The following is a 20,594-nucleotide window of genomic DNA, read 5'->3' as shown; positions in this document are numbered from 1 at the left end:
AAGAAACCCCCCCTTCTGCTAGGGTACTAAAATACAGCCAGAGTCCCAAGATCACATGTGGTTAAGTCTATGCGTCTCTCTAGCATGCACAGGAAAATGACTTTCTCCTTTTTCAGGAGAAAGGCTTCCAAAGCTTAAGTGTTCCTCACTGTACTGACAGCCCAGTGAACGTATTATGTGTGGTCTGTGCTGAAACACCAAGAAGCCAGAGAGCTGGATACGAGCAGGTAGAGCACAGTGGTAGACCTCTGCTATTCATGAAAATATTTGGACATCTCCAATGGCAATAGTCTGGTCTCACTAGTTCTTCCTATGCTCATGCACACCTGAAGGGTCTTCCTCTTCTGTGACATTTAAAATAAGCACACTTAAACATCTGTCCTATAGCATAGTGTTTATTATTCCATTATGTGGAAGACAGTCAAGATAAACTGCTTTTTCAAGATCGAAAAAATGTTGGCCATTACAGTTTTCTAGTAAAAGCTAGCAAAGCCCAGGCAATATTCAGAGATGTGGGATAATTCAGGTTGGAGCCGCCCGTCCACACTTCTACAAGAACAGACGTTTTGTGTGTTTCCTTTCTTTTTTGTTTTGTTGTTATTGTTGTTTTGAGGTTTTTCTTTTCTATGTATGTATGTATGTATGTATGTATGTATGTATGTATGTATGTATAGACAGGCTTTCTCTGTATAGCCTTGGCTGTCCGGGAACTGGCTGGCTTTGACCTCACGGAGATGCACCTGCTTCTACTCCCAAGTGCTGGTATTAAAGGCATGCACCACCACTCGCCATTTTGTTTTTCATTTGAGGCAAGGTCTTACTATATAGTTTTAGGTGACTTGGAGACCACTGTGAAGGTCAGGCTGGCCTTCAACTTATGGCCCTCCTCCTGTCTCTGCCTCCAGAGCACTGAGATGCTAAACATACTAAGCAAGCATCATCACATCTGGTTCAGAGGTCTTGTTGAAATGTAGGTCAAATCCCTATGTTTTCTAGCTGAAAATGCAGCTGCTTCATTCGCTGCTGGAGCTGGAGCTGGGGCTTATGGGTAAAGCACTTGCCTACATGCTCAATGCACTGGGTTTCATTCCCAGAACTGTTTTGTTGTTGTTTTTGTTTTTGTTGTTTTAAAGCAAATGAACAATCAGCGCCCCTGACTGACAGCTCACATATGGAACATTTGCACACCAGCTCAGGACCTGTAAAAGTTATGAAAGCGTTTTGAGTGTGTCAGAGTAATGAAGAGAATCCTCCTGGTCCACTCACTTAAAGGTACTTTCTGACCTCACTCCTCAGCTACATTCCGGGAACCAAAGAGATATCCCTGAGGGTTGCCGGAAACCCACTTAAGCTGAAACTGAAAGCCAGCCCTCCGAAGTGACAAAGGAAGATTACATAACCTGTTAGTGTTTTACCCACGCACTTCACTCTGTACCTGCAGGTGGGCCTTCCCTATGTGCACGGTGCTCTTCGGTGCTCTTCCGTGCTGCTTACAACCCTCCCTCTTATCCAAGATTTCAAGTGAACTATATTGTTTCCTAAACGAATATAAGTTGGAAAATAATAAAGGCTTTAGAGTGCTGAAGAAGAAGAAAAAGAAGGAAAAAAGAAAGGAGGCATCGGGAGCTTAGAGATGATTTAGAAACAAGGCTTCAAAATGGCCGCCAGAACCGAGGTCACCAGCAACGCTGTCTTCCCCAATAGGGAGATTGCCCCATTGTTTGGCTTGTCTTCGAAGCTTTTGTTACACAAGTCCGCCTGGCAGCATCTGTATTGTACGTTTGCGATTTCTAGTCGGCTCAAAATGAACTTGGCATTACAATCCGAAAATCTCCAACACTGTTGATAGACTTGCTTTCCTGTGGAGAGACACACACATATGCTAAGAAGCCACACAGTGGTCAAGGAAGCGACAAGCTCCTCCCTACTTCATCCCTCCCCATCTGTGGCAGGCAGGAGAGCTGGCCTGGGGTCTTGAGAGTGAGAGAAGTGGCCCTATCCCTCACCAGTTGCAACACTTGGGAAAGCAGGCCCTGCACCACGCCTGGACAACAGGATAGAGCTGGCCCTGACTGCAGGGGGTTGCTGGTGAGCCTGCCTGAGGGCATGCCAGTAGGAGAGTCTTGGACTGGCTTACCAGCTCAGATAGGCACAGGTCCAGGGCTTTGAACTGACCCACCCCAACATCCAATCCATTGATGGAATGCTGGAGTGCATGAAGGCGCTGGTCCTTCAGATCCAAAACTGCAGGACCTCCATGACACAGGCCAACAACAGGACATCCAAGAAGAGTCCAAGAGAGATTCCAGTATTACAGAGTAGCAAAAGCCAGAGGCCTTGTACCAGACCAAGTCATTTCAAGCAAAGAAGTGTAGACAAAAGGATATAACTCTGGGACACACTATGACACACTACAGCTTTTTTTAAAATATTTTATTTATTTATTATATATGAGTACACTGTAGCTGCCTTCAGACACACCAGAAGAGGGCATCAGATCTCATTATAGATGGTTGTGAGCCACCATGTGGTTGCTGAGATTTGAACTCAGGACCTCTGGGAGAACAGTCAGTGCTCTTAACCACTGAGCCATCACTCCAGCCCCCATGCTACAGCTTTTACAGGGAGATATTTTTTTCCTCTTTTGGGGGGAGGTTGCAAAGGCAGAGGGTGAATATGAGAGGAGGGAAAGATGAGTGCAATTGGGGGACATGATGTGAAATTTACAAAGAGCTGTAAACAAAAAGAAGAGGAGGAAGAGGAGAAGGAGGAAAAGGAAGAAGAGGAAGAAAGTAGAGGAGAAAAAGGAAGAAGAGGAGGAAGAAGAGGAAGAGGAGGAGGAGGAGGAAGAAGCAGAAGCAGCTGTCATGCAGATATAGTTCTGAACCCACCATTCAGTGTTTTGGGGCTTAGCCTATGGCAATAGAGAGGCTTGGGCAGAAAGAGGCAACTCAACCTGGGTATGAAGAGAAGCAGGCAAGTAATGGCATACCTCCAAATGGAGACTTTTCCATAAATCTAAAGTCTTGTTAGAGCGGTAGAGTAGTGTGTGTGTGTGTGTGTGTGTGTGTGTGTGTGTGTGTGTGTGTATGCATGAGTATGTGTATGTGTGTGTGCATGAGTGTGTGTATGTATGTGTGTGTATGTGTGTATGAGTGTGTATGTGTGTATGTGTGTGTGTGTGAGTGTGTATGAGTGTGTATGTGTGTATGTGTGTGTGCATGAGTGTGTGTATGTATGTGTGTGTATGTGTGTATGAGTGTGTATGTGTGTATGTGTGTGTGTGAGTGTGTATGAGTGTGTATGTGTGTATGTGTGTGTGAGTGTGTATGTGTGTGTGAGTGTGTATGTGTGTATGTGTGTGAGTGTGTATGAGTGTGTATGTGTGTGTGAGTGTGTATGTGTGTGTATGTGTATGCATGACTGTGTGTGTATGCATGAGTGTGTGTATGTGTGTGTGAGTGTGTATGTGTGTGTGAGTGTGTATGTGTGTATGTGTGTGCGTGAGTGTGTGTGTGTGTGTGACTGGAGGGAGAGTTATAGGCAGCTATACTTCTATTCCAGAGGGAAGTGTGTGTGTGTATGTGTGTGACTGGAGGGAGAGTTATAGGCAGGTATACTTCTATTCCAGAGGGAAGTGTGGCAATGCCTACTAAGATTTTTAAACACACATTGTCTCTGATCAATCAATTCTACTTTCACAGTGGCGTAGAAGATGCAATACTATTTGTAAAGCAAGAAGATATGACACAACAGCAGCCATTACTGCTGAGTAATTTGGTGAGTACAAATTGAGAGAGGTTTGGAGAGTTCCAGGCTTCCCGGGTTCTCACCCCTGACCACACTTACACCAGAAACCCAGAGGCTCTTACCGGATACAGCAACAAGACAAGCATCCAGGTTAGGAGAGCAAGTGCTGTTTGTTTTGCATGAAGAAACCGGGTCTAAACAGTTGTAGCATCTGAGGCTAACACCTAGAATCAGAAAGAGACTGTTGGGTTCTGTAAACCAGAAATGTCTTCGACCCTGGCAGACCTTGCCACCACCAGTGAGCACAGGTCCGGGTCAGCTTTCTTATTTTTATCTTTTAATTGAAACATTGACAATTTCATACCTGTATACAATATATTGTGAGCGCATTCACACTCTCCCTTTGCCTCCCTTATTCCCGGCCCCCTCCTGCTGAATCCTTTCTTTTCCCCAAATAGCTCCCTTCCTGCTTTGAGATGTGACTGAGTTAATTAAGGCAGGAGAAGCTCAGTTCTTTCCCACAGGGCTGCCTGGGGCTCAGCTACCATTATGATTCACACAGGAAGTTCATGGGTGCTGGGGAAAAGGAAGGCAAAAGTAAGTCAGTGAGTTGATTTCTTCTTTCTTTTTTTTTTCAAAATGGGTGTAACAAACACCCTCACCCAAATCACCTCTGTCTTAGCCCAGTGGAGGTAGCGTCTGCTTTTCATACCATTGTTGGGAACTCAGCTTCACAATGTGACTGAACTGGTTAATCCAGCACAAGGGGGAAAGAGTCAGGTCCCTTGTCAGCTGATCAGAAAATAATAAAGACATTCCTCATACCAACAAACCAAGTACATCAGAGGAAATGGGGGTGGGGGAGTCATTTATCCTTCACCTTGGGAAGGAAATATCTGTTGGGTTTGAACTAGGGACCAATCAGAACGTGCTTCCCTCCTGTCTTAACAGATACAGGGGTTCCCTACCCCCTGTGATTCAGAGGCTACTCAGGCATGCTCCCCACCCCCAGACTTCAGGGGAGGAAACACTAAACCCAGGAGAAACAGATACTGCCTTTCTATCTCCAGTGGCCTTCTGTCCTAGGTTCTCAGTGTTGACTCTGGGACCCCAGCTGCTCTGGGAGTGGTAGAAAGCTTGTCTGAGTTCATGAGGCAAATGCCTTAGAGTGTGGGGATTCCAGGAGAATAACGGTTGTCAAGAACCTCAGAGGTCAAAGGGCACACTTCCCACTCATCTAATGAATGCACCTGAGGTGCAATTTCTTCCACACTTCCTATTCACCTTCTAGATTTCTCCCTCACTCCCTGACTCATTTCCTTCCTCAAATTAAAATGAATTTCCTTGCTTTCCATGCTTTCTCAAGTCCCCTCTTTTCCCTTCAGACCCTGCCATACTCTCTGATGCTAAGTTAATCACATTCGAGACCTTTCAGTACCATGAACCAAAGCTCCTAGGAAAAAGCCAAAGCCTTAACTGAGCTTCTTTGAAGCTGACGAATAAGCAGGGCTTCAAGGACTGTCGGGTTGGGAACGTGAAGTCCAGAACCAAATTCCTTTGAACTGTCTTTAGCCCTCTTAGCCTTTTTATGGCCTGCCTCTGTACTTGATCAAATAGTTTGGAATGTACAGACTGAACACTGGTTTCTAACCAACCAGAAGGCTATGAATATAGCCAGAGAACCTTCTCTTTAACCTCCAACCTAAAGTTTACACCAATGTATTCCAATAGTGTCTTGGTTTATGACTTTCTTGGTTCTCCTACTCTTTTCTATTTTTCTCATCAAACTCCTTCTGTGTTGGAACATAGAATTAGGGTATCTGTGTTCCTGGGCTCCAGAAGAAACTATCTCTTTTCCCCTTTGGGATAAGAGTTCTGTTTTTGCTTTTGGTAGTAGTACCTAAAACAGAAATTCCAGGAAACGTTAACTTAAGTGGCCGAAACAACGATGGGCTATCATCTTTGCATTCAGATTGAAATCCATCTTGGTGGCAGGAAGACTACTGACTTTGCCATGATATATTGAGTTGCTTGAATTAGCTACATAAAAATGAGCTCAAATACAGCACTGTAAGACATAGCCTGTATGATTAATAAAACAACAACAAAAAACCCACTTCATTAAAAGTCAAAACAAGGAAGAGACTGAAGGAAGTCAGACACTACAGAGGCCTGTGTTGGCACTTGGCGAGCATGTGCATTTTGTTTTTGTTTGTTTTTTGAAACAGGGTCTTTCTACATAGCTCTGACTGTCCTGGTATTCCCTATGTAGACCAGGCTGTGCTTGATCTCACAGAGCTCTCCACCTGCCTCTGCCTCCCTAGTGTTGGAATTAAAGGTATGTGTGGCCATACCTAGCCAGCAGGTAGATTTTTTAATGAGAGGAATCACAAGCTGTAAAGCAGTTTTAAAGACAGAATGGAGCCAGGTGTAAGTGTAAAGAGAATCCCCTCACTTTTAAACCCATGCAGCTGAGCTGGGTATGATGATGTGCACATGTAATCCAAGGGTTTGGGAGACGGTGGAACAGAGTTGGAGGTTAAGACCAGCACTGGTTATATAGTGATTTCAAGGGCTGCCTGGACTCCATGGTACCTCCTCCAAAAGCTCAAAGGCTCCATTAACTGTGTGAATAGGAAGTTTCCTCCTAACCTTCAACTCAAAGGTGCTACTCTGCAATGGAATGATGTCGAATGAAATAGACAGAGAATGAACCAACAATCCCATAAGGGTTTTACAAGTGCAAATACACTCAACTGTGCATATGTCAAGGACCCCTTGGTGTGAAAAGACATTTTCAAAGGTTAAAAAAAAATCTCTTCACAGATTTGTACTTCTAGATAAACATTTACAGATGACTGGTTCCGTGCTGGGGAACACTAACCATGAAACGCTAGGCAACATGTTACCCCCTAACACATATCATTCCACCCATCGGCAGATAGACGTTATACACTGACAGACGGTTATTACATTGTGGATTTCCGTAATCAAACTGTTGTAGAAATGTGTTCCCTCTATTGTTATTTATATGACCCTGTAGAGTGTGTTTGATTTTTCCTGGCATGTAAGGCCTAGAGTATTGGCTATCTTGCCCTTAAGAGGGAAAGTTTAAATGACCTTTGGAATAGGATATTTTCATTGATCTGCTTCCTGATAGAACTGACCAAGGGCCAGAAGTATAGACAGACAACACAAGACAACAGGTATACACTAAACTCGTGTGGATTGGGCAACCCAGTCATGGCAGGAACATTAAGCCCTAGTCCCTAGTTCAAAAAAAACAAAAACAAAAACAAAAAAAACCAAAAAAGAAACAAAAAACTAATCATGATTTACTGTTGAGAACTAGGAGTCAGGTTTTACTTATTTTTTCCTTCTTTAATTTTATAACTGAAGATGAGGTGAAAATGAATTATAGTCAGGATATGTGAGGAAGTGAGGCAAGAGTCAGTTCATGTGGATGTATCCCCAGGCCAGGGATAATGCTCTTCCTGTCACAGGGCTTCCACTAGGTAGCATCCACCCTCAGAAAGATATTTTCAAAGATAAAATATGTACAGCCTCATAGAAGGATGCCCTAGGTATGTTATGACTAAGCCCAGTGTGGTTTTTGAAACCCAAGCAATGACCTTTAGTTCTAAGGCCGATGACTCTATTTGTCATCAGGAGACAAAGGAAGATGTTTCTAGAAGTTGAGATCATCCCTTCTGCGTATGGCCAGGAAGCAAGCTCTCTGTAGTCTATCAACACCTAAGTGTTCACAGGTGTGACGTCTCATTTACAGGGGCCATTTTGATTTGGAAAGATTCTAACACAATATCAGAAACATCAGAAACAACAAAATAACCTCCCTGCCAATTTTGTTTGCAGATGACTAGACCAATACCTGGAGAGGTTCAGTGAACCACAGAAGGATACCCAACAATAAAGTGACAGAGTCCAAGTGGGGCCCCACGCCTATAGGCAGGACTCCATCAGACATTTCTGCTTTATCTCCTCCAGCATCAACATGAGAAACCTAAGGATGCCATTTCTCTAGTAGACACATACATACGAGAAGCAAAGAATGGGGGGAGGAAGGGTATTGTGTTACCCTGGTTGTTTGAGGGCCTGTTTATAAGATCACCCACAGAAGTGAACTTGGTCTACTACCTACAGCCAGAGTTCATGTGGCTAAGTGACAAGACTTAGGATGGAAAGGTCAAGGTCAGTGCCAAGGCTGGGAACTTCTGTAGGGCAGACACACCCCTAGCTAGCACATCCAATCAGTGTTCCAATGTCTGTGTGCCTATATGCTAGGCCCTTCACACAACTGTTACAAATAGCAGGCTCAAGAAATGTCATCCCCATTTCAGAAGAAAAACACTAAGGGTAAGACATTAACAAACGTAACAAGTACTCCAGGACAAAGGTCTCAGTGACCAAACTGAGGCTGAACCCAGACTATCAGTTCTAAAGCTCAAGACTGGTTTAGCCAAGATATTTTCTAACTTTATTGAGTTGGGGAAAGTAAACAATGCAGAGAAGTCAGGGCAGCGGGGCCAGTGATGACGCACACCTTTAATCCCAGCACTCGGGAGGCAGAGGCAGATAGATCTCTGAGTTTGAAGCCAGCCTAGTCTACAAAGCAAGTTCCAGTACAACCAAGACTGTTACTTAGAGAAACCCTGTCTCAAGAAACCAAAGGGGGCAGGGGGCAGGTCTTAAGTCAACGGATGGTTGCAACTGGGCCAGGACATCGGGGAGGGCTTGTCTCTCTGGGCCATTCTTTTTTTTTTTTTTTTTTTTTTTAAATTTATTATACATAAGTACACTGTAGCTGTCTTAGACACACCAGAAGAGGGCATCAGATCCCATTACAGATGGTTGTGAGCCACCATGTGGTTGCTGGGATTTGAACTCAGGACCTCTGGAAGAGCAGTCAGTGCTCTTAACCACTGAGCCATCTCTCCAGCCCCCTCTCTGGGCCATTCTTACCCTAGTTCCTGGAGAGAGTTATCCTACTCTAACTGCTGTAACAATTGGAAAGCCTGTACCACTTGATTTCCTTTATTACAAAGGATCAAATGTTATTTCTTTGGTCAAAAGCCTTTGACACTGTGGCTTGTGAGCAGGAAAATCCTCCTGAGGGCTTCCTAGGGTCTTAGACAATAGCAATTAAAAAAAAAAATTCAGTCTATCCTCTTTCTTTCCTTTAGCTTCACACTCAAATTCTCTGAGGAAGAGGACTATATGTATCCCAGACCTGTCTCAGGGCAGATGATGGTCTCAAACCCATCAGTTCCCCCAGATTACTATGATGGGCTATTATAATGACAGGAAATGCAGCAGGAAGAAAACTTAAGGATGAAATGTGATGTGACAGAGGTGGACTCCCTCACGGCCCATCACGAGGGTCACCAAAAGCAGACAAGAGAAGTGAGCAAGGAAGGAAGCCATGAGACGGAGCACAGAGTATGTCCCCTTGGACAAGTGACCCTGCTCCCCACTGTCAGCGGGCAGTCTCCCTGACCTCTTATAGAATGGCTAGCTAGGAACAGAGGTGACCTGGCATGGTCCCTGCTATATAAGCAGTCAGAGTATGTCAGCCACTAACTCTCCAACATGGCAGGAACCTTCTACTTCCTACTTCTTGTATTTCGATTTCTTTCTCACCTCCACCCTTCCCACCCACCTCCAAAAGCTAATAATGGCCGGGACATTGTAAGACTATGACATGGGCTGAAGAATAACCCTTGATCTTTATAATAGCGCAAAGTGGGTGTTCCCATTGTTACAAAAGAGTCAGAACCGCTTTCTTCAGAAGCCAGGGGAAGGGTACCCCAAAAATGGTCTTAGGAGAAGTAGCTAAGGAAACAGTAGTGTGGGAGTGACCTACAGTGAGTGAGTACCAGGAACTCCGGTGGCAGACTGGGGTCATATTGTGACATGCTACTTCTGGGTATTAGTGCATGCATTTAAATACCTTGCGTTATTCATAAGTTTGTAAAATGAAATGAGACAGGCACACAATCTGCTAAACGTGCATGAGGGTTAAATAAGTAAATACACGTAAAATGCTTAGGCTAAAGACCAACACGCATGAGGGCAGCTTAAATTTATTTAGACATTGCTGCCACCATGGTGAGCATGATCTTAGCAGCCCAGGAAAATGAGTGGGCTGGAAGGACAGAGCTCAGGGGGCTGACCTCATAGTGGGCCCAAAGGTGTTAGAATCTAGCCCAGACTACTGCCACTGCAGCTTTCCTCTGTAAAGGAAATAACCATGTTCCTCACTGGGAGCCTCTATATAAATTCCTAGACCCAGGAGCCTCAATTTTAACAGGATGGCAGGCTCCATATCACTTCCTCAAGGAAGTTCGGAAATCTCAGGTAGTGGAAAAAGCCATGTCCTCCACATTAGACACAGCCCAGCTGCAGACTGTGAAAGCTGCAGAACCTTAGCCCTTTGAGACCCATAAAGAAGGTGCCTCCGCTTTACCCTCCTCGTCATAGTCCTTTCTACTTGCTGTATGTACATCCATGGCATTAGTAACTTGAATAAACTCTTACCCAAAAGGACAACCCACCCAGGGTGTCCCTTATATCCCATACCTGAGATCTTTTAGAAAGGACTCGTACAGCATTCTAAGGATGAATGGCATCTGCTGGAATCCCAAAGTATATGGAGGGACAAGAGAGAAACAATCTCTCCACCCCTATTAAACACTTTTGTTAGCCCTTGATTTAGCTCAGGCGGGCACCCCAGAACTGACAGGCAAGCAGGAACTGGAACCTAGGAAGGGGAGAGACTGGAAGCCAGTAGGACAGCTCAGACTACCAGAGGCCCGAGAGAAAGTAGCATCATGGCCAGGGGCAATTTAGAGGGTCCGAGTCACTCACCTGTGGAACAGAGGACAGCCAGAAGCAGGAGTAAGATGAATCCCCTCCGAGCTCTCATTGTGCTGGTCCACCAAATCTGGAAAGAATAAGAATTGTCACTGACCAAAGATACCTTCCAGGTATTTCTAAAACCACCAGCTAGAATCCAAGGAGGTCGTGGGAAGTGCACAGGGGTAGGGTGCATAAACTAAGGGCAGTTCTTAGTAGGGCTGTAATAGTTCTTTTGCTTCAAGGCCTCAGGTAGTGAAGAAATGTTCATTCTTTCAACATGGAGGAACTTCTTTTTTTTTTTTTGGTTCTTTTTTCGGAGCTGGGGACCGAACCCAGGGCCTTGTGCTTCCTAGGTAAGGGCTCTACCACTGAGCTAAATCCCCAGCCCCCAAAAGCCCACATCACAACCTTTTGACACATGTGTATAACCTTTAGGTTTCTTTTTTTTTTTTTTTTTTTTTGGTTCTTTTTTTCAGAGCTGGGGACCGAACCCAGGGCCTTGCGGTTCCTAGGTAAGCGCTCTACCCCTGAGCTAAATCCCCAGCCCCTACATGGAGGAACTTCTAACCCACTGCTGACCCTTAAGAAACTTAGTCGGTAGAAGCCAGTGTTCACGGTCACACGGGGAATAAATCTATCTTCCCCTGGGCCAGGGATGTTTATTTTGCATGCATAAGGCCCTGGGCTTGATACTCAGTACTGTAAAAAGAGAACCTACTATCTCCCCATAGTGTGGTTTGGTCGATGAAAATGTGAGATAACCGATTCACACTGTAGTTTCAGCTTCAGTTCCCACAGTCCTGCCTAAGCCACTGGTTGAGCAGCCATGCCCTTTCCCTCGGTCAGGCCTAGTAAAGAGTCTAAGCAGACCTCTGGAAGGCACCAGAAGGTGGGGGGCGTATGTGTGCACAGAAGGGCTGTGTGTATAGAGATGGAGGCTTTGCTGTCTTGTTTCAGTGCCTCTCCACCTTAGGGAACAAAGCGGCTATTAGGTAACCTTGGTCCTCACTATACAAATGAAAAGGTGACTGGCAACGAGCAACAGGCAAGAAGCCAAGTATGGACATGCCTGAGACTTCCCTATCACTCAAACAGAACAAAACAACAAAACAAAAACAAAACCCAAGGCACAGGAGGTTTCAAACCTTCCTACGTGCCAACTCTTGGGAGTAGACTTAAGAAGTGTATACCTTGGGACGAACTCTGAAACAGGGAGGCGGCAAGTCATTTAAACCATGGGGCTCTACACATTCTTCTCCTTAGACCACAGGCCAAGGCTCAGGCCCAGCAGACACACGGAGTCAGTGGTGGGGAAAGCTAAGGCCCCTACGCCTTCGGTGTTAAGAGATTTGAAGTTCTGGGTGTGCTGTCAGCCTTGTGCCTCTGAGGAAAGTCTGCTGGTCACGGTCAGAAGAGAGAGCAACTAAAGAAGGTAATGTCTGCATTGTCCACTGAGTCATGCTGAGCCACCATGGGTGTGCGTCCTTCAAGGACAAACAGGGCCTGGCCCTTTCCTTACAAGTGGTGTCACACCTATGCCCCCAGTGTGCTGTCAGCTTCCTGCTTGGTTACTCATGCTGCGAGGATTCGGAGTACAATAAACGATTTACAGACGCAAGTTAGGCAGGGCTCGGGTGTAAAAACTGCTGCAGGGAGCGGAGAGAGGGGGATTTGACCAGAAGTCCTCAAGTAGACAGGAGGGCCTCAAAAAGTATGAACCAGCTTGGTCAGGCATTGGCATTAGGGGAAGAGGGAAGGTAGTTCTGCATTCCAAAGAGGCTGGGAAGGTATCAGATGAGCAGGAGCTTTTAGCACCAGTGAACTTCCCATGGGAAGGTACCCAACATAAATAACACTGTGAGATACACGCAACCCCTTCCCCAGATTGCACTGTGACGAGGTACAGTGGAAAGAACTGGAAAGACTGAAACAGAGATCTAGTCAAGTATGGGGCTTCTAAGTCTAGTTCTCTACACACAGTCTTGAATAGTTCTCAGGTTGTTCTGGTCCCTTATTTGCTGTGTGCTCTGACCTCCACTCTTGATCCAGTAAATATGGGACTTGTTATATGTACTACAAGGGACATTGTGTAGCTAAAGAAAGCTAAAGAAAAAGAAAAAGAGGAAGAGCTGGCATTACCTCTGAAACTAAGTCACACAGTACCCAAGAATAAGAGAGCAGGCAGAGGTGGTGTTAGTGAGAAGTGTGAGGTTAGCCACTCTCAGCCTTAGGGAGCAGATGAGCAGAAAAGATCTGAGCCTAACCTAAGGTAGGCCTCAGAGTCTTACTTTGCTTCCTATACCTGTCTGTCTGTCTACCAGTAGTATCTTTTTATAATAATAAAATGGTGGTGGTGGTGGTGGTGGTGGTGGTGGTGGTGGCAGCGGCGGCGGCAGTAGTAGTCAAGGCATGTTTAGAAAAGGGAGTTGCTGAGCTTCTGGACAAGTCTTGGTTTAGATGGATTGGCAGTGCTTCCTTGATCTTCCCAACTGTTAAACTGTACAAAGATTTTTATTGAGTGTTTTACTTGGGGAATTCTGAAATGTAGTTCCTAAAATATAGATGATGATCTATGGCTAGTAAAAAGGAAATGTGTAATGTGACATGTTCCCCGTGGTTTCTAATTATAAAAACAATGCTTGGCTCATTGTAGAATGCACTTGGGGAGGGAGATGGCAAAAAGTAAAGGACTGGGAAGAATGGAGGATTGTCATCTTGCTTAACTGTTACTCTCCACATTTTAAGGTGTCTCCAATGCAGCTTCAAGCCGACGGCCACTCCACCTCTAACTCACCGAACACAAGCATTCTCCTCTTGGAAACCTAGTCATGGTTTTGTTTTGACATCAATGCGCAAGGCCGTCCTTCCCCTAACCCCTTTGCTCTTCTGTAGTCTTGTAGTAGGAGTGTTCCTACCACATAGGGCCTGTCCCTGTGAACTACTCTAACAGTTCTGCTCCAGTTCCAGCATTTAGTTCCTCAAAGAACACACCACTGATCAGTCTTCAAAGACAACAGTGAGTGGCAAGTCTCTCTCCTTTGAGCACAGCCTTAATTATTAGAAACAGCTCTTGGCAGGCATGGTGGTGCACGCCTTTAGTTCAGCACTTGGGAGGCAGATGCAAATGATCTCTGAGTTTGATGAAGTCATCCTGGTCTACAGTGTTTTAGGACAACCCAGGGCTCATATCATGAGACCCTGCTTTGAAAGACTAAAAAAGGAAGAAAATACAGAAGCAGGCCAAATACATTCCAAATAAAATCCACAGAACAAGGTTGGGGAATCTATTGGGAAGCAGCATTTGAGGTTGTAGAAAATACACTTTCTTTTTATTTTTCTCTTACCCTACCTGATTGGATATAAAAAATATACTACCTCTCTGAACTGGTTACTTGAGGTAAAGAATGTTTCATGTTTATATCTAATGTGTGTGTGTGTGTGTGTGTGTGTGATATGAATAGACTCCTATGTCTGTTCTGAAAAGAGTTATTTAATCATTCTCCCATATTTGGGAAAGATGAGGCCTGGATGAGTTTCTCGTAATCCTAAAAAGTGACACTATATTTTAATATCAATTTGTCTCCAATTTATATAATCTTAGAACAGCCAAATTGTTTATTTCAGTTCTTAATTTGTAAAGTGGTTAATAATCATTTTCTATGGGACTAGAACACATAAATAAGACTTCAGCAGGGCCTGCTGCTACAGGCCTGTGATCTCAGCTGCTTGGGACACTTAGACAAGAAGATCATCACTACTTTAAAGCCTGCTTAGACTAGAGTGAGTTCAAGGACAATGTGAGCACCTTAGCAAGACTGTAGCTCCATTTTTTTAAACAGTGGCCACCAAAACCAAACAAAAAGTAAAAAAAAAAATAAAAATTGAAGGGCCGAGGATATATCTGTCAGTGGCAGAGTGCTTGCCAGGCATATCATACATGAAACCTGAGACCAGAGACCCTGGGTTCAATTAAATAAACACACTAAACACGCATGCACACACAATTTAAAATTTCAATCAAGACTAGGATATGTCAAGTGGCACTTTAAGAAGCAAACATGAAGATTAATACACAATTCTGTATTCGCAGACCCGACCTGGAAATTATACTTTCAGTCAGGGCACTACATCTCTGAATTTCTTTCCATGTAAATAAACTAATAAGAGCTGTTGAAACCAGAGGAAAGGCCGGAGGAACCAGGGCTGTTCTACGGACCATTTTAAAACCATGGGAAGGGGCTACAGAGGAAGGGAGAGAAGGGCAGTCTCCGTATTTCCTAGGCAGGGTTCTAGGGTCAATGCGGGGTGCACGTTGCATCTTCCAGGTAAGTATTCTACCAACTGAGCTGCACCCCTGCATCCTAGACTTTCTAAGCACGGCCCCTCACCTGCCTTGCCCTGTGAAGGAACTCTGCAGAATGCGCTCATGAGAAAGCAATTCCTCTAATTGTTCTCCATGACAGTGGAAGTCATAGAGTAAAGATGCTACAAGATTTCTTTAAGAGACAGTAAGAGTTAAAAACTAAACAAGCAGGGCCTGCTTGGCGGATTAAAGGTGCTTGCTGCCCAGTCTCACTATCTGTGTTCAATCAGCGTCCATATGGTGGGAAAAGAAACCCAACTTCTCAAGTTGTCCTCTGATCTCCACAAAGTTTCCATGGTACATTAATACCAACAAATAATGAAGTAAATGTAACTTTAAAACTTAGAGAAAGTCGAAAGACTGGTATAAAAAAAATCGTTCTATAATAAATCCAACCTGAACGTTATTTAGTCATTGCCAGCCAAGGGAAAGCCAAAGGGGACAACAAGCTTGACTACGGTGCTGTAATGTTGTGGGCAGCAAATACTTTTGTCATATTGGTAGATAGGAAATGCAACGTGACTGTAATATGGTTGTCCATTAAGAAAAGCAAGAAGAATCCAGCTTCCCGAATACCAAGTTTTTAAAAAATACATTAACTTGTTTACTTACGTGGACCTGTAGAAACATTCCAAAGAATGAGATGGAAACACCTAACATATTACACAGTGATTTACGATGGAATTCTCTGAGGGCATACTTACTATTGTGAGGTAGATTTAGTCTCAGCCACTACCCCTTCCCAGTCATCCCTAAGATAGGACCTTAGGAGCCCACTGTTAGCAGATGTGTGGTGTGCTGGACTATATAAAAGAGGGATTGAACACTGGTTCTCAGTTTCATTGACCATGATGAGGAGGATCACTGGACTCCACCCTAGAGTCTGGGAAGGCCTAAACCATAGCACAGTGGTTTGCATCGTCCACAGTTCCCTACCCTAGTGCTGCAGCTGTTGCTCAGGCCACACTGAGAACCAGTGGGTTGCAGTGAGCTAGCCAAGGGTTGAAAGTGACTCTCCCAGCTGGGCTGTAAAGTGAGCTGTTAGTGTTAATTAAATAATTAAAAGTGTCTTTCTTCGGGGCCCAGGTGATTATACCACTTGATGCACCTTGTTACCAAACAAAGCTTGATGGCTAGGTAACTTCTGTTTAGGGGGCAAATACTACAGCCCAACGCTAGTGTTAGCATTCCTGACATTCCAATGTGATCCTTACAACAATAAAATAAGCTAACTGTAATCTCTTCTGTTACTTAAGCAACCGAGAGCCCAGGAGAGCTAGTTCCGAGGCAGACGCTGCAGGCATGCAAAGTAACATCTCTTTTCCACAAACCCAGACCCTAAGTCTAAAACCTGTGACCACAGGCCAGCTCTAGTGGTGGCTTGAAATGATGCTAAGGTTATATACATTATTGTGGATGACTCCACTGTCCCAGTGTGATCACAGAGTGCTCCGAAGGGAGAAGAAGGGAGTAGAACCGTTCTGTGTTGTGTTGTCAGACACCAGGAAACAGAAGCAGAGATAGGAGACAGGAACAATATTGCTAACTTTGAGAGCAGGAAGAGCTCTATCGGCCACTCATAGCCTCTAGGAGTGCTCAGTGACAGGCACTTCTCGAGGAGATCAGATATGGGGTCTCCCCTCACAAAGGCTTCATTCTGCCAACACTGGAACCAGTAAGGACAGGCACGCTCAAGGCCTCCGGGAAGGGACTGATATCTCACTTTTAGCTCAGTTCTGCAGACCATGGTCAGACTCTGGTGAGATGAAAGAACTGTAACACAACGTGTGTTGTAAGCCCATTTGATTGCTTATCACTTGGCAGCAATAAAAACTTACATAAAGCCAAGCATGTTGGCATATACCTATTGTCCTCAATATGTGGGTGGCTGAGGTGGGAAGGTCCTGTAAACCCGAGAATTTTAGATCCATTTGATTAATAAAGTTAAACCCTAATCCAACCAAAAACAGCAGAACAAAACCCCCCACGCTTGCTGTAACCAGCAACCTCGGTACTGAAAAATGGTTGGACAGTATCCAAGCATAGATTTCATTGAGCTCAGAACTGTGAACGTAAGTGGAGATTGTAATTCCAAATAATTGCAAAATAAATGCAGCTAAAAACCCCCCCACAAAACACACACACACACACAAAAAAAAAAACAAAAACAAAAACAAAAAACTGCATGTCATTCTCCCTCCCTCCCCGCCCCCTCTTTCTCTTACTCGTATGTATGAAGCATGGATGTCAGAGAGCCATGCCCACTACCACTGAGCCACACCCCGGCCAGATGGAAGACTTTAACACGAGCAGTTTCCATGGGATTCGTCCACACTTTTGACCCTGGGTTGCTACTTCAGGGAGCTTGGGGCTGATGTACTTTAAGGCTGAGGATGTCATAAGAAATAAAGCTGCCACATTATCATCCTACAGGAGGTTTGGAGAGGGCCAGAAAGGTGGAATTACCTGTCCCAAGACAACAGGGTAGTCACAAAATCACTTTGGATGTATCTTGCTTTTACTTATCAAGGTCTGGGTACAAAGTACCTTAATATACCCCGGTGTTAGCAGTCTGGGGGTCTGCTTGTATGCCCCTACGAGCTTGAACATGCTGTAACTAACATATAAGACACCCAAAATCCATTTCCTTAGTTCAAAGCAGTAATTACTTCAGCAGCTAGGGACAAAGCAAAATACCATCACAATGGAAAGGCCCCTCCCAGTCACCTGGTGGCTTGGATAAGCACTTCAGAGCTCTTGAAATCTCTCACAGATCTGCTGCTTCACCTACAATGGCCTCCCTCTCCTAACTTATTCCAAGACCCCAAGTCCCTGGCTCATCTTGGAATTCCCACCCTAAAGTTCATTTGATTTTTGGTTGGCTGGTTGGTTGGTTTTTTTGTTGTTGTTGTTGTTGTTTTGTTTTGTTTTGTTTTTTCTCCTTCTTTCACCCTGCCCAATGAAACGGACGGTTTTATAGCGAAGTACATGTCAAACATTTTCAGCATGTTTAGGGCATAATGAGGTAACTCCTCCTTAGTCTCCCCAGAATGTTAACAGCAAATGTTGTGAGCTCCCACGATTGTCGTTCTGACGCAGTCACTCGGTGTGTCCCCTCTGGAGAAAAGGTGCCCTGAGGAGGGTCTCCGGAACATCAGCTGTTTTCCACATTCCGGGAGACTAACGGCGAGCTACCTTAGTGCTCACCGCCACCCTGCGAAATAAGGTCTTTCCCTTTACTGATGAGAAAACAAGATTTAATAGCTTGCTTTCGACTACCTACGAACGAAAACAAAAGGCCCTAGCTGCCTACGATTCTTTTCAAAGTCCGCCCTCTGACAAAAGGAAGGCCAGGCCCATGCACCAAAATATTCTCTAGAGCAGTTACAGATTTGGACCTCCGCAAGAAGAACCGCAGTGAGTGAGTGAACTTCGGTCCCCGGGAGACCTCATTCTCGGAGAGGCCGGAGCTTCCCCGGAGACAGGCGCCCAGGGAATGCCGAGCTCCAGGATCGCTGAGAAGAAAGAGTGTGGGCTGCGGCACGATATCACTATAATAAAAAAGGCTGGCGGGGGTACAAGCCGGGTAGAGGCCTCACGAGGAAAAAGGAGCAAGGACACCTTACCGCACCCCCAGCCCTGGACGCATGCGCTCCCGAAGCACCCCCACCTCACACTGCAGGCTCCGCTGCAGCCAACTCCACGCCCTGGCTTACCTGCAACCTCGCAGTCAGCTAGATCTGTGCTAGAGGTTCTTCTTGCCTGCGCCAGCTTTCGGGCTCCGACTGCTGTCTGCACCTCTACCAAACTCCATTGGCCACTCCCAAGAACTGATGACCACGCCCTCCCTCCGCCTATTCTGGGTCACTGCCATTCCCTCTGTCAGAGAGCGCTTGGTCGCCAGGACCAGACTCTGGAAACCTAGGGAACAGAAAAGGCTTGCGTTTCCCTCTGATTCCTTACCCCTAACTAGGGCACCCTAAAAGGCTCCCGATTCTCCCTTTCTTAAAATAAAAATTAAAAAAAAAACAAAACACTTTCCAAAATGTTTTTGTGCCCCGTATTTGCTTAGTGCCCAGAGCTATCTCTTGATAGACAGACACATCGTGGATATCTTTCCAGGGCCATATAGCAGTGACTTGCTCCTGTTCTCAGGTTCTGACAACCTCTAAATTCTTCAGGCACAGATGCCATGTATTTTGTTTGGAATCAGGACAAAATTCTGTTGTGCATTTGGGACCTTTTGTGGGCTGGTCAGGGACCAGAACTGCCGCTTAGACCTTCAAGTGAAGATGTGATAGGAGGTTGCCTTTATCATTCAGAAAGACTCTCATCCAGGAAGGAAGCAACAGGGGAATAATAATTAAAAACAAACAAACAAAAAACTGAGAGGCTGGTCTCCTAGAGGAACAAGAAATACTCTTAGCATCGGCCCTGAAAGACCTGTTCTGTGCCGAGTTGGAAAAGGAAGCATGAAGGAGAAAGGAAGCAATGACCCAGGAAGAGAGGAAGCAGTGATCCAGGTTGATTTTGGTTTTGTTTTGTTTTGTTTTAAAGTCTTTCTGTCCTCAGAAGCATTTCCTGGTAGGTTTATTGTTTTGTTTGTTTTTGTTTTCCCCATAGTAGACTCCCTACATAGCCCGTTTCCCCTTCCAGGTAGTGCGTCTGTATCTGCCCTATCCTAAATGATAAAGGTGGTTGGGACATCCACTCTGTCCCTAACCTATCAACAATTACAGAGTCTGAGCCATAGAAGCACGCCTGTAGACCAGAACCAATGGGAAGAATGGGGGATCACCAGGTAGGATGCCCTAAACATATTTGTGCTTTTGTGCTTCTTGTCTCATACAAATTTTTCTTTGATTTCTAGGATGGGACAGACACGGAGCACCCCACTGGGCTTGGTCCTGGAACACTTTAAGGACTTTTGCCTAGTCTAGAAGACTCTGTCTGACTGTTAGTTCCCACAAACTAACCATCTTTTGCAGGAACAAATGGCCCACCTATAAAGTAGGATGGCCCGAGGAGGGAACTTTCCACCTCCCCATCGCTTACAGGGTGAAGGCTATAGTTTTTGAGCCCAGGGACCACCCAAACCAAGTTCTATATATCACCATGTGGTGATACCTGGTCGAGAAGCCCCCTGTTTGGATGAGGCATTTTTTGTCCCCAGCCTCGATGCTCCCTGCCCTTCTTCCTCTAAAAGAGGTTCAGCCTCAGCCCCCTGCCTTGCTTCCCCCCTTCTGCTCCTGAGGAGTATCTCTGTCCCCCTCCTTATGTTCCTGCTCCTGACGCCCTGCCCCTGCCTCTGCCCCTGCCCAGCCTACACAGGCAGAGGGAGGAGCATCCCCTGAGTTCCTTGACTCTCCTGACTCCACTTGGAGTCCACCTCATAGTCAGCCTACACTGCTCAGAGGGTCCACTCTATTACAGCCTTACCCATCTGGGCTTTGGTTCCCCCTAAATGCTCAGGGGAGAGAGTTCATGACATATGTGTCATTTGCCATCAATGATCTTTATAATTGAAGTTGCAGACCCCTCCCCCCATTTCCAGAAAGATCATCAGCTCTCACAGGTCTTCTAGACTCAATCATGCTGACTCATT

General features: G+C 45.2%; 1 protein-coding gene across 3 annotated transcripts; it reads right to left on the bottom strand.

The window, feature by feature from the left end:
• Positions 1-379: 379 nt before the first annotated feature.
• Cd59b (CD59b molecule) lies at positions 380-18,861 on the bottom strand. Of its 3 annotated transcripts, XM_039104371.2 has the most exons (5): positions 18,706-18,861; positions 10,636-10,711; positions 3,873-3,974; positions 2,138-2,253; positions 380-1,859 (listed from the first exon to the last, which is right to left on the bottom strand). In XM_039104371.2, exons 2-5 carry the CDS (start codon positions 10,691-10,693, stop codon positions 1,800-1,802), a joined length of 336 nt encoding a protein of 111 aa, XP_038960299.1. In that variant the 5' UTR covers positions 10,694-10,711; positions 18,706-18,861; the 3' UTR covers positions 380-1,799. The 3 variants fall into 3 exon arrangements, with proteins under 3 accessions (XP_038960299.1, XP_038960298.1, NP_037057.1); XM_039104370.2 differs by lacking the exons at positions 2,138-2,253; positions 18,706-18,861 and adding an exon at positions 17,456-17,644; NM_012925.2 differs by lacking the exon at positions 2,138-2,253 and having other exon boundaries at positions 588-1,859; positions 18,706-18,772.
• Positions 18,862-20,594: the final 1,733 nt, after the last annotated feature.

Source organism: Rattus norvegicus, chromosome 3, assembly GCF_036323735.1.
Source record: "Rattus norvegicus strain BN/NHsdMcwi chromosome 3, GRCr8, whole genome shotgun sequence".
In the NCBI taxonomy this organism is placed as follows: Eukaryota; Metazoa; Chordata; class Mammalia; order Rodentia; family Muridae; genus Rattus; species Rattus norvegicus.
The sequence above is the reverse complement of the archived record's forward strand: the minus strand, read 5'-3'. Positions and strand labels throughout refer to the sequence as shown.

Bases quoted from the DNA above. Each gene is read 5' to 3' on its own strand.
- Cd59b (NM_012925.2), bottom strand. From the start codon at position 10,693: ATGAGAGCTCGGAGGGGATTCATCTTACTCCTGCTTCTGGCTGTCCTC. The intron at 3,975-10,635 runs GTGAGTGACTCG...TTCTGATTCTAG, and splicing joins GGCTGTCCTCTGTTCCACAG to GTGTTAGCCTCAGATGCTAC. The intron at 1,860-3,872 runs GTAAGAGCCTCT...GTCTCTCCACAG, and splicing joins TTGTCTTGTTGCTGTATCCG to GAAAGCAAGTCTATCAACAG.